Source organism: Sinocyclocheilus grahami, unplaced genomic scaffold (genome assembly GCF_001515645.1).
Source record: "Sinocyclocheilus grahami isolate Dianchi unplaced genomic scaffold, SAMN03320097.WGS_v1.1 scaffold928.1, whole genome shotgun sequence".
Classification (NCBI taxonomy): Eukaryota; Metazoa; Chordata; class Actinopteri; order Cypriniformes; family Cyprinidae; genus Sinocyclocheilus; species Sinocyclocheilus grahami.
This window is the reverse complement of record NW_015506107.1, coordinates 222,280-235,043: the sequence shown is the minus strand read 5'-3', so window position 1 is coordinate 235,043 and position 12,764 is coordinate 222,280. Positions and strand designations below refer to the sequence as shown.

General features: G+C 36.8%; 1 protein-coding gene across 1 annotated transcript in view; it reads left to right on the top strand.

Annotated features, from left to right (window-relative positions):
- Window positions 1-12,764, top strand: part of LOC107564380 (multiple C2 and transmembrane domain-containing protein 2-like) — a 45,644-nt gene that overhangs the window by 3,474 nt on the left and 29,406 nt on the right. The window contains exons 4-11 of the mRNA XM_016249443.1: window positions 1,200-1,253; window positions 1,417-1,534; window positions 6,772-6,914; window positions 7,512-7,588; window positions 7,695-7,806; window positions 7,893-7,928; window positions 11,166-11,336; window positions 12,076-12,206. Of these exons, the coding sequence (XP_016104929.1) occupies window positions 1,200-1,253; window positions 1,417-1,534; window positions 6,772-6,914; window positions 7,512-7,588; window positions 7,695-7,806; window positions 7,893-7,928; window positions 11,166-11,336; window positions 12,076-12,206 (842 nt within the window). The remainder of the gene's footprint in view (window positions 1-1,199; window positions 1,254-1,416; window positions 1,535-6,771; window positions 6,915-7,511; window positions 7,589-7,694; window positions 7,807-7,892; window positions 7,929-11,165; window positions 11,337-12,075; window positions 12,207-12,764) is intronic.

Genomic DNA, 12,764 nt, shown 5'->3' with positions numbered 1-12,764 from the left:
TATATATATATATATATTAGGGCTGCACGATAAATCGCATGCGATGTTTAACACGCATCTTATCAGTAAAGCAGGTTCTGTAATCAGCGGTAAATCTCCATCACCTGCGGGCTTTCACATGGAGCAACATTAACTACACAGAGCCGTTGTTCACTGACGAGCTGTGCAAAACCGCGTTCATATTCACGCGATTTTTGCGCAGCTCGTCAGTGAACAATGGCTTAAATATCGCATGCGATTTATCATGCAGCCCTAATATATATATATATATAAATCTACACTGCTGCTGAATTGCTGCTGCTGTTGGTTATTGCTGTAGATGTAGATTATTGCTGCTGCTGCAAGCAAGTACAGGGACTTGCTACTGCCAATGCATATGACGATACGGTGCCGTGAGTATTTAAGACATACTGCTGCTGCACAGATAGCATATAAAATAACCCGTAGCAGATCTATACAGGTGGAGCTGGGGAAGGTGGAGGGTTTCAGATAAACTCTGAAAGCGCACTGCAGGAATCTCTAGTGAATGCTAGCCAGCCATATAAATGCAAGGCAGTAAGCTCATTGGCTGCATATGCAGCATGAACCAATCAGCTTGTGCCAAGTCGTTTAACTCTCTGAATATCATCAATTACATTAACAAACCGTCAGCCTGCGCCATATTTCAAAAAGCAGCAACTAGGCTGTTAGCTTACTTCAGGCCATGTTTTATTAGTTAATACATTGCCATTGTGGGTTTTAATTTTAATTTGCCTTCAGCATTCATGTTGTTTTGAGGTGCTATACAAATAAAATGGCATCGAACTTGACTTTGACCAAATCGATGAGCCTTGGTGAGCATAAGAGACTTCTTTAAAAAACATGAAAAAATCTTACTGAGCCCAAACTTTCTGTATGAATATAAAAATACCTAATACTCTAGTGGTGTGCTTTTTGAATGAAATGGTGCCAGGTGGAAGTTATAATGTGTGTGGTTATAAGTTTCTGTGCAGATCTGGTAAATAACATACCTGTACAGTATGCATTATATTGGAGATTTCTGAATCCAAATTCTGAATTTACCATCTATAGCCAATAATGCTTGATTGATAGATGACAAACATTACGCATTACTGTTCTGGCCTGAATTTGAGTATAGCAGATTCAGAGTAATGCAAAACTTTCTCATTTGATTTGATACATCTTAATCTCTTCCTCAGGACATTCCCAATGAAACCAGTGATTTTGATACGCTTCCAGAGCAAGAACGAAACGTGAGTATTTTAATACTTTTTTTTTTTTTAAGAAAAAGTGCTGTCTTGAAGACAGAAGAAAAAAAAACATAGTGTATTATTTCTTCAAGTACTTCACTCCAGAATAGTCAGAATGATAATTAGCATCCAGCATTAACAAAGTATTTTGCTCTCTACTTTTCAGATCCCAGCAGGATTAAACGACAGTCAAAATCAAGGTGCTTCAGCACCGCAGAAGGTCCAGTATCTCCTCACCATCAACCTAAAGGAAGGCAGAAGCCTGGTTATCAGAGACCGCTCAGGTATTGACCTCTGACTAATACAGATGATTAAACTAGAATGATGCTGGGTGGTATGGTTTACTCTAGGCTTTGCATTGACTTTATTTGTCCAATTCAAGGCTACATTCTTGTATTTAAAAATGAATGAGTATTGCTATTAGTAGATCATAACATCTTATTCAGCACTTTGCAAGATTTAAAAATTGTAATTTAGAAATCTTTTTATAGATTGGCCTTGAAACTGTATTAGCCCCCACCCCCCCCACCCCCATGTCAACACCAAGCTTGTCTTACTGTTGACAACTTAATTTGCATTATAACTGACTCTTAAAAATTAAATATCTTTTTTACATGCAGCTTGATGTTGTTCTCCAAAAAGCTGCTGATGGTCTATTTAGTCTTGAAAGTGTATCAGTATAGACTAGAGTCTTGGCTCTGGGAGCCTACACAGAACAGCGACAGGTTGCATCACACTGAAAGGTGCCATGCCTTTTGATTAGCTTTTCCATTTTTGTTTAATCTTCCTCCGGACCTTTGAGTTCTTCATATAAGTCCTAAAAGTCTTGTTGAACTTGTTTTAGTGTAGACCATTCAAGGTTTAGTATGTGGCATTGAATCATATTATTTCTTGTGGATCAGCCTGGTTTTGGATGATTGGATAACATCACTGCCTTCATTGTCTTTCTTCATTTCCTTTCTGAGAAACTTTACATTACTCCCTTTTATGCAAAGTGATTTACATACAAGGAATGCTCCAACAAACATGATTCATCTTAGGACTAAAGTACCATGAAAAGTGTCACAATTTACCATAATTGCTTAGCATAAAAACATGGGCTAGACTAACATTGTATCATACTATTCAAATGTTTTGGGTCAGTAAGATTAGTTTGGGTCAGTAAGGTCAGTTTTTTTTTTAATAAAATAAATAAATATTTGTAATCATAATGACTTAAATTGATCAAAAGTGACAGTAAATATATTTATTATGTTACAAAAGCTTTCTGTTTGAAATAAATTATGTTCTTTAAATGTTCTATTCTCATCCTGAAATATCCTGCAAAAAATGTATCACTGTTTTCAACATTGATAATAATAAGAAACGTTTCTTGAGAACCAAATCAGCCTATTAGAATGAGTTCTGAAGGATCATGTGACACTGAAAACTGGAGTAATGATGCTGAAAATTCAGCTTTGCCATCACAGGAATAAATTACAATTTAATATATATATATATATATATATATTAAAATAAATAACATATAATTGTATTAATTATAATAACATTTCACCATAACTGTTTTAACTGTAATTTTGAAGTAAAATACAGTCTAAAAGCAACCTTGGTGAGCATAAGAGATTTAAAAAAATCTTACTGACCCCAAACTTTTGAATGCTTCTATATAATCTGATGCATAGGCTATTTGTGTTTATTAGCTTTTGAAATTATTGAAACTGAACATGGTGCTGATCTAGGAAAACTGTGGTGGCTTGTAAATGTCAGCTGTCAGCTATGGACAAAAGAAAAAAGATTTGTTTGTCCATAGTGTTTGTGCATATGCATGTTGGCTCAGGTTCTTGCATATCTACATTCTTAGTGAAAAGTATATCAGATGAAAATGTGCCCCTCCCCCCAGTAATGTTATTTTAATGATTTCTAATGTTCAGAGAGAAACTAATGTTTTTTGTTTTTTTTGTGCTGATTTCGGGAAGGTAGGATATCTGTTGAGAGCTAAGAGATATATTCTTTAAATGATATCTGACAGTATAATTAAATGAGTCAAAATTTAACACACACATAAGGGGAACTTTATTAATGACAGTCATTCTTATTCTGTGGCAATCATCTGAGCTTTCTGTGAAGCCCAGCAGGTGTGACCGCTAATGATTAGAATCAGGACTGTCAAAAAAGACAGCAGTCATTGTAAACATGTAAATGAAGCCTTATCTTGTTTAGGAAGGTTCTAGAATCTTGTTAATTCTAAATTGTGAAGATTGTGAAGATTTTTTGATTGTCATGCTGTTTTCATTGTCATTCATCTCAAAGCTAAAGATGTTGCCTCAGAGATCCTTAAAACGTACTGTAGAACAATAAAAGTCTGAAATTAAAATAAAATAAACTATAATCTAAAATATAAAGGTCAAATAAAATAACACATTATTTATAGAGGTGTAGTTGAGTAATATTTATATGTAATGTATTATATAATTAGAAGTACATTAAAAGGAAAAGCAGTGAAGACTGAACTTTGTAAAGATGGAATGTTTCCAAGTTACTTCAGCCTGTCTAGTCATCCCGAAACTGCAGAATGCAGTCAGACCAGAATGTCTTTCCTTCTGCCATATCTGTCTTGCTTCTGTAACCATGTTACATTTAAGAAAACAAAAAGCTATTTCTGGAACTATTGTTTGGATTTAGAAGTCATTATCAGCGGTCTTCCATTCAAATGTTGTACCTTGATTGCACGGAATCAAGTCAGTTTTTTCATTCTAGCACTGGGAAACAAATAAGCTGGCCTTGTTTTTTCCCTACTACGGAGCCAATGCAAATAGAGTCATGTTGAGGTGTTGTTTTCTAGAGGCTGTACACAGTCCCTGGTGTCATCATGCAAAATGTGTTGTCTCTTTTATCTCATAACTAGTTGTTTATGTGAGAGAGCGATGGATACAAAAGGGAGAGCGAGAGAGATAGAGAGAAAATAGGGTTTTAGCCTAAGGTTTACTGGAATCTTACAGGCAAATGATTGTACTGAATTTCCATTTGATACCCAGAGTGGTTCTTCAGACGGAATGCCAGTATATCTGGCAGGCCTGACCAAGCTGATTGGGCAGCTCATTCTCATGTTCAAAGTCACAGGTGTATGCCCAGAGGCTATTAATTACCATCTCTACCTCATTATTTTTCATAATTAGAATATATTCCAGTGATATTCCTCTCTGCCAACTGAATCTAATGAAATGGTCATGCACACTATAGACTTGGTGAGGTTACTTGGTGGTGGCACAAGCATGCCAGAAATCCTGTGCAGAATCCAGGCATGCGCTTTCTCAAAGCCTTCAATGTATTGAAGCCCAAACAACCTCACAATTACCTAAATGATTGTTCCTGATTTTTCCCATATTTTTATCTTTCAAAGGTTGTTTTTAACTTTTCATATTTTATATAAACTCTGTGCAATCATATGCACTAGCCTTATCTTTTTAGAGTAAATTGGGATGTATTGCCACCTGCTGGAGAAAGTATAAAACTTTTTTTAAATTAATAATTCAATTGATTTAATTACAGTTTTAATACAGGTTTAATGTCTTTAATAGAAACCTGCATGCCTACATAATATTCTTACGAATAAGAAAATGCTGTTCTAATTAATAATTATAATATAATGTGTTTAATATAGACACTGGAATGTCAAGTGGGGTTATCTTGGAATTCTTGTGAATCGCGCTTTGCAGTTGTGATCAAACTTGATTTGTAACTTTTTTTTTCCTTTATCCACTTTCTCTGTTTGATGGAGAAACTGAATGCCAATAAACTAACAAACCTGAACAGAATGATGAGACATTTTATTGCTTTTTGTTTGTTTACATTGTACTGCATTTCCTAATTTCTGATCCAAGCTCATCTCTTTGGCCGTGTAAAATAATACTGAAGCTGTTAGGGGGGTGTTACTGTAGTTTGGCCAGTAACTTTAGTAGAGATGCTGTTTCAGGATATATTCTGCAGACTTCAATCTAACAAATAGTCTTCCTGTCCAAATCATGCCAGATATCTAAATTGTAGTCCATGCAGAGTTATAAATGTTTTCATGTTATTGCCCCCTTAAGATGAATCAATTTGTTGTATTTGTAAGTTCCTTTAGATAAAACTGTCTAAATAAATAAATACCTTCATACAAAAATAAAGATTAGATTGAGATTTGTGGAAACTGCGACCTCGTGTGGTGGTCTTTGTGAATGACACACCACTTCATGTCAAGTTTGATACAGAACATAACTCCAGGATTTTTACCTACAGCTAATGAAATAAAGTCTTCTTCATATTGAAATATTTTCACTTTCAGAGTCATATTCCCATTTTGTTTGCATTATTGCAAAGCAGATTTTTTTATTTTATGATATTTTGTTTTACTCAGATTTTTCTTTGAAACACCATCAAAAAAATAACTAATACTTATGTAGGTTAGGTTTTACCCTTTTTCCATCTAATACTTTATCAATAAGATTTAGACATTGTCTGAAAAAAGTCTCTGTCCGTCTGCAGCCTTTTGTATTATTAGTTGAGCACCTATCTTTGCCTAACAATTAACGCCCAGCTCGTCCCCGACTGACACTACATCGGAAAAGCAGCCCGTGAGTCTCCTCCCTCCAATTTTTGCCGTCCTCCATTTTCCTTCTGTTAATTTCCGCCGTCACCGTTTTCAGTCACGCTGGAGCTCTTCCCCTGGCTGCTTGAGCCCCTTTCCTCCTGTCAAGCTGCCTGGAGGTTTCCTTGTCAGCGGCTGGCAGGGAGGAGCTGCCTCCTGGAGATGTTCATTTGGAGAGGCGAGCTGACAGGCCTGACAACCCGTCCCCACAGGGCTTTTGTCATGTGATTCCAGGCTCCCCGCAGGTTCTCTCAAGCACTCCTTTATCCATCCATACAAATGAAGTGATGGACTCTTTCTCTCTCATCTTTTTTTTTCTTTTTCTTACCAGCCAATCTGCATACCACAGCATAGACAAAGACGGACCACTTTCCCTCCCCTCTCACAGACAGACTCAAGGCAGACTTTTCTTAACAGGCTTTGGAGATTAACACTGCTTGCTCCCTGTTTCTGGGGTTTTAATGCTCCGGTATTAAATTAACTGACTCACGCTGGCTATAATTTTTACTCTTTCACAATCAGCCAGCTCCCATCACTCTGAAGGAGAAAAAACGTCTGCCTCTCTATGCTAAGAATGGTCCCCTAAATAATGAGTCTTCTGGATTATTCAGTGTCTGCAAGACTGTATCTGAGTGCTTGTACAGTTTGATGATATGAACCAGTTTCCACCATGCTTTGTCATTAAATAAATGTTCCTGGTTCTATATGAATAAAGCTCAATCGACAGCATTTGTGGTGTTGATCACCACTAAAAAAATTAATTTAAACTTGTTCCCTTCATCTGCAAAATCATTTGCAAACATTATGCAACAAACATGATTGAGATTAAAAAGTAATGAATGCAGAAGACTCCTTTTTTTGTAAGTAACATCGTTAACTGTTTGTTTTCAACAGGTACAAGCGACCCATTCGTCAAATTCAAATTAGATGGCAAAAACATCTACAAAAGCAAAGTTGTGAACAAGAACCTGAATCCCATCTGGAATGAATTATTTTCCTTTCCCATCAGAGACCTCGATCAGACTCTTCATCTTAAGGTTTGTGAAGTGTTTACAGTATTACATATTGCAAAAAACTGTTGAATTATTAACTTCAGTATCTCTTTTATTAATTCTAGTGTAAATAAAAAAAATAAATAAATAAAAATCTCAAGAGTTGGAGGGAGATTTGAATTTATTACACCAGACCAAAAAAAAGTAGACAATGTGGTGATTTATGCTCTAAACATTTTTTGAGATGCATTCAAATCAAATCTGCTTATCAGGGAATTTATAAAGATTATATCTTATATATAATATTCCTCATCGGTTCGTTGTACTCTGTTTGGGACAAATATTTGTTCAAAATAATTTATTCAGAATATGTAAGCAAAAAAATAATACATTCGAAACAGCTAATAGGGAATAATTTATCAATGTCATGAAAACTACTTGTTTTTAATGTATATTGTTTTAAACAAATGTGAACAAAATTGATTGTTTCCCTATTGTTGTAACTAAATAAAATAATCTATATTTGTGCATTTTTATTTTACATTTAAATAATTTGATTGTATAAAAATATGGTATGTAAACACAATATAAACTTTTGTAACACTAATAGTCATCATCATCTCACAATTATGACTGATGCAGGTATATGATCGTGACCTCAGATCCAATGACTTCATGGGATCAAGCAGCTTTCCTCTCTATAAACTGGAGTTGGACAGGTGAGGAAAGCTTTGTCATGAGATTGTGCTGGTAAAGTTTCTCTGATCATTACCTCAAAGAATTTCTTCTTGGAATTCACAAGTTTTGTGAATTTTCTGTCTGCAGAATAATTCCAATGACACTACCTTTGGAGGACCTCAACAGTGCGGAGACTGATATGGGAGTGATCGTTCTCGAGGCCTGCCTGTCCATCAGAGAGGAACCTGCCAAACGAAATGTACGGCCCCTAACAAAAACACTTATTTTAGTGGGAAGAGTCAAGTGGTTTTCTAACATAATTGTCATTTGTCATTGATTTTTCAGAAGTGGCTACTAAGAAGAAGGGGAAGCTTTAGTAAGGTATGTTATTCTATATATTGACCATATGAGTTCTGTTCAGGTGTTACATCCGCCTACAAGAATAAAAAGTTACCAGGCCGAAATACACAATACATTGTTTAAATGCACTAAACCACAATCTTATTTATTAAAAATATGTATCACATCTGTCCATTGGAGGGCAGTACATCCTCACCATCTTCCCCGCAGACACTTCACTGATGTTATGTACATTTACTTTACTTTTCTTTCACTTTCACTTAGTTAGTTAAAAATTCCAGAACTTCAACAGAGCGAGAAACTTTTGTTTGTGGCTGCGGCTGTCTGATGCGCTGAAGCAATCCATGATTTCCAAAGTAAACGTATCACTGTGATTTTAACAAAGCACAAGTCTGTCTTGCATTTTGTGAAGGTCAGTTCATAGATGGCAGTTTATTTACCTCGCAGCGGTAAGCACATAGCTTTTATTGTTCAAGGCCGTTCCAAACTTGCAATTTAAGATTTCTCTGAACAAAATCTCTGCTGCAGTCTACTGTAGAGTGGAGTGCCATCGCAGAGAATTAACTTTTATTATACTGTATTTATGACCAGCGTTTAATTTTATATCAGTTCAACTGAAGCATTAAAGAATAAAAGTCTGTATACTATATAAGTTATGGCCTGTTTGGACTATAAATACATAATATTAACAAGAACTAATTTTACAAGTTTAGATATGACTTTTGTTAGATTTGTAGACAAAGTATTGTCTTAAAAAGGTGAATCTTAAAAATATCGCTCCCAAATTAAAGTTAAACAATAAATAAATGATAATAAGAAAGAAAGAAAGAAAAATATTTTGTGTAAAGAGAACAAAGGCTACTTTTGGAATTATTAAGATTTTTACATTGTGACTACTTTCACGACATTTTGTACATTTTAGCCTCAAATTATTGTTAATACAGTAATAAAAACCACCCTGTGTGGACAAAAAAAAAAAAATATATATATATATATATATGTTCTATTAGAATTAGCATACATTTTAGTGCTGAACTTTAAAATGCATATTACAAATGTTACAATTTAAATGTCAATTTCAAAACAAAATAGAAATGTATACAATTTAAAATATGATTTGCATTTGAGAAATGCAAATGCATTTTTTGGGAAATTTGACACAGTGGGTTAAATGTCCTTAAATGAATTATGTGGCAATGCAAAACATCCTTTCTTGCTTCTTTCATTTGATTTTAGGGTAAAATGTCCCAAACATTTCAGCGAGCCAATTTTTTTTTATGATCAGGTGTAGATCAGTGTGTGTTTTGTTGGTGTTTCCACCACAGTGTGTCCTCCGCCAAAACAACTGAGATCGAGTTCTATTTGACACCTATCAGTAGAGGCGGTACATGACTCTCATTTCTTACCTCTCCTCCTCTATCACACTTCCTTCTTCACAGCCATGCCACACTGTCTTTGAGATGGAAACGGGCAGCAGTATTGGCACATAGCATGTGGTTCTTTTTCCTGACAGTGTCTGGAGTGTGTGTGTTTGTGTTTGTGTTTGTGTTTGTGTGTGTGTGTGTGTGTGTGTGTAGACTTTGAGGCACTATGCCAGTGTAAGATGCTGAGGATATGTGTGATGGCTCATTCCCAGGCATGGTGAGCTATAACCCAGATGTTGGGATGTACTATCACAGCTGTGGACAGACAGCACTGAAGCTCTAGCCAAATGGGTACGGCTTTGGGCTTGTCCCCTTGTCCCCATGCTGCTCCACCATATGGAGGCAATCCCCCAGCTCTTTTAGCACCAGGAATAGCCTCTCTTTAGGGGCCACTTACTCTTAAGCGAAATTGTTTTATTGGCCACGCCGATCACAAATTTGTCCAAAATAAACACTTGGGAAGGCTTGGCTAGGATGGATATTATATTTCTCTCTCCGCTCCCTCTATAACTACCCCCCTTATCCCTCGCTCTCTCTTTTTAAAGAGGCTTGTTTATGGAGATGTGGCAATTACATTAAATGTTAATGCTGGTTTGTCTGCTGTTCCGTGTCTGTGTGTGTGATTCTAATGGAGCAAAGGCTCAGTCACACTCTCTGAGCAGCCGGGTGGGAAAACAGCTCTCTGGTCTGTGATTACTGGCAGAACAGACCAGCCTCTTCCTGATGCTGTGTTTTTTTGAAAGTGCAGGGCTATCAACCTGCAAGTCATCTTTGTACTGTGTACTTATCCATTTGCAGTCTTGTTGATGGACCTGGTTTTTCACTCCGTGGTGCTGGGATCACCTGCACATTTCATCTAGCGGTTTTTAGAAGCTTTTATTTCATAATATATTTTGTTACAAAAACGGAAATAGAATTGTATTTCCAATAAGTCTTCTTTTCTAAAGATGCCACATTTATTTACAGTAAGAGAAGATCCCTGCTTAAATGTTTTATTTGTCCCTTTGCTTTTACTAGCAAATTTGAACACTGACAGACCATTTCTGAAATTAATTATTTTATTCAGCAAGGACACATTCAAGTGATCAAAAGTGATAGTGAAGACATTTATAATGTTACGAAAGATTTCTATTTCAAGTAAAGACTGTGCTGTTTATCAGAGAATCCTAAATACTGTATGTATCATGGTTTCCACAAAAATATTATGCAGAACAACCGTTTTAAACATTGATAATAAAATATGTTGCTTGAGCACCAAATCTGCTGAAAATCCAGCTTTGCCATCGCACTAATAATTTACATTTTAAAATATAAAACCGTTATTTAAAATTTTTATAATAATATTTTACACTTTTACTTTTTTTATTTTTTTATCGAATATATGCAGACTTGGTGAGCATAAGAGACTTATTTCAAGAACATTCAAAAATCTTACCGACTGCAAAACGTGATTCACATTTTTTTTTCAGGAATAGCTGGAAACGATACATGGCATTTATAAATTCGTATCTGCACTATTTCTGTAAAATGATGGCATATGATGAAAAACATTTCTTTACAGTACAAACATTTCTTAACGTTTCCAGGGCTATCACAAGTCATTCTCGCAATTTCATCAAAATCTAATCTATCTGAGCCAAGTATAATATGTTGGTATACCTTGGTAACATATTTAAGTCACCAGAATTTGTAGCAACGACGTTAAATACACAGAAAACTGAATGTTTAAGTTTGCAAATTGTAAAAGCATGTTTAGGATCAACAAATGTAAGATGAACTGGGAATGAAGCATTGGCCTAAACTAGTAGATTTTTGTATGTGTTGGCTGTTCCAGGGACAGCCAGTTAGCCAGGCGCAGGTTGGGCGGTTCACGTGCGGACAGAAGAATCAGGTTTGGACTGGAATTTACACCGTAATCCTGGTTGAAGGCCAAGACATGCCCGACTGCGGTCAGGGAGACGTCTACGCACGCTTCAGAGTGGGAGACCAGAGGGTCAGGAGCAAGGTGAGAGCATCCCTCTCTCCCTTCATCTTTTCGCTTCTCTAGCTTTCTCTTTTTGCAGTGCTCATTACATCATCGCAGTTTGGCTCATCTCTTTCTTTGTTTCTAAACCTCTGTCCTGTGTTTCTCTCAATACCTCATTAAACCCTTCCCTCCCCCCCTTCCTCCTCCCATACTTTCTTAGTAGTTCACATACCTCGCTTTAGATATTCCCATCCACTTTGCACACCTTCCTTTCTCCTCCTCCCCCTCTTTCAAAATAATTTCTCCCAGGCTTCACTGCTCTGGTGACAGAGGAGGCTACTCATTAGATCGGCCATGTCTGGCAGGGCGTCTCTCCTGATGCTTCTGTTACCACGTCTTATTCGGCTCATTTGCATACCCAGAATGCCTTGCTCATCTACCTTCCCCCTCAATGGTTCCAACCAGCTAGTCTTGTATTTTCATGTCATCTTTTTTTATAGAGCCCCCTGGCTCTGTTTGGGCATGTTTGCTTGTTGAACAAAACTATTTCTAATTGGATGCTGTCAGAGTTTATAATCCCAGAGAGAAGAGAGGATGTGTTCTCCAGAAGACGGCTGCCCCTCCTCCACCACATGTCTTATTGAAGTCTTACTGAATAAAGCTTAATACACCTGTCATGTTAGCTGTCAGAGTTTTGAGAGTGCCTTAAAATTGACACAACTCTCTCTCTCTCTCTCTCTCTCTCTCTCTCTCCTCCTTGTCTGTCTTTCTGTCTCAGAATCTGTGTATTAAGGCAAACCCGCAGTGGAGAGAGTCTTTCGACTTTAACCAGTTCCAGGATGCTCAGGAGAATCTCGTGGTGGAGGTTTGCTGCAAGAGGGGCAGAAAGTCAGAGGAGTGCTGGGGAGTGTAAGTTTGCTGGAGCGACACTGCATACTGTTTTGAAAGTTTACAAGTTTTAAAGGGTTAGTTCACCCAATAATGAAAATTAGCTCATGAATTACTCTCCCTCAAGACATCCTAGGTGTATACGACTTTCTTTCAGATGAATCCAGTCGGAGTTATATAAAAAATTGTCTTTGATCTTCCAAGCTGTTTAATGCCACTCAGCGGGTGTTGCAGTTCATCAGTCTAAAATAAGTGAAATAAAGTGCATCCATTCATAATAAAAAGTGCCTCACACGGCTGCGGGGGGTGAACAAAGGGCTCCTGTAGCGAATCGATGCGTTTTTGTAAGAAAAATAACCATATTTAAAACATAATAATCAATTTAATCTAGCTTGCGCTCACTGTTGTACATGGAACAACAGCTCCGGGCGGATGACGTATGAGGTCAGCGTTGCGCATGCGCCGCTCAGAAGTGACGAACGCGGACGCGCAGGGGAGAGATCAAAACAAAACAACGGTCATGAATTAGAAGTACAAAACAAGGATTTGTAAAGAAGAATGTCGGAGGATTTCGATATA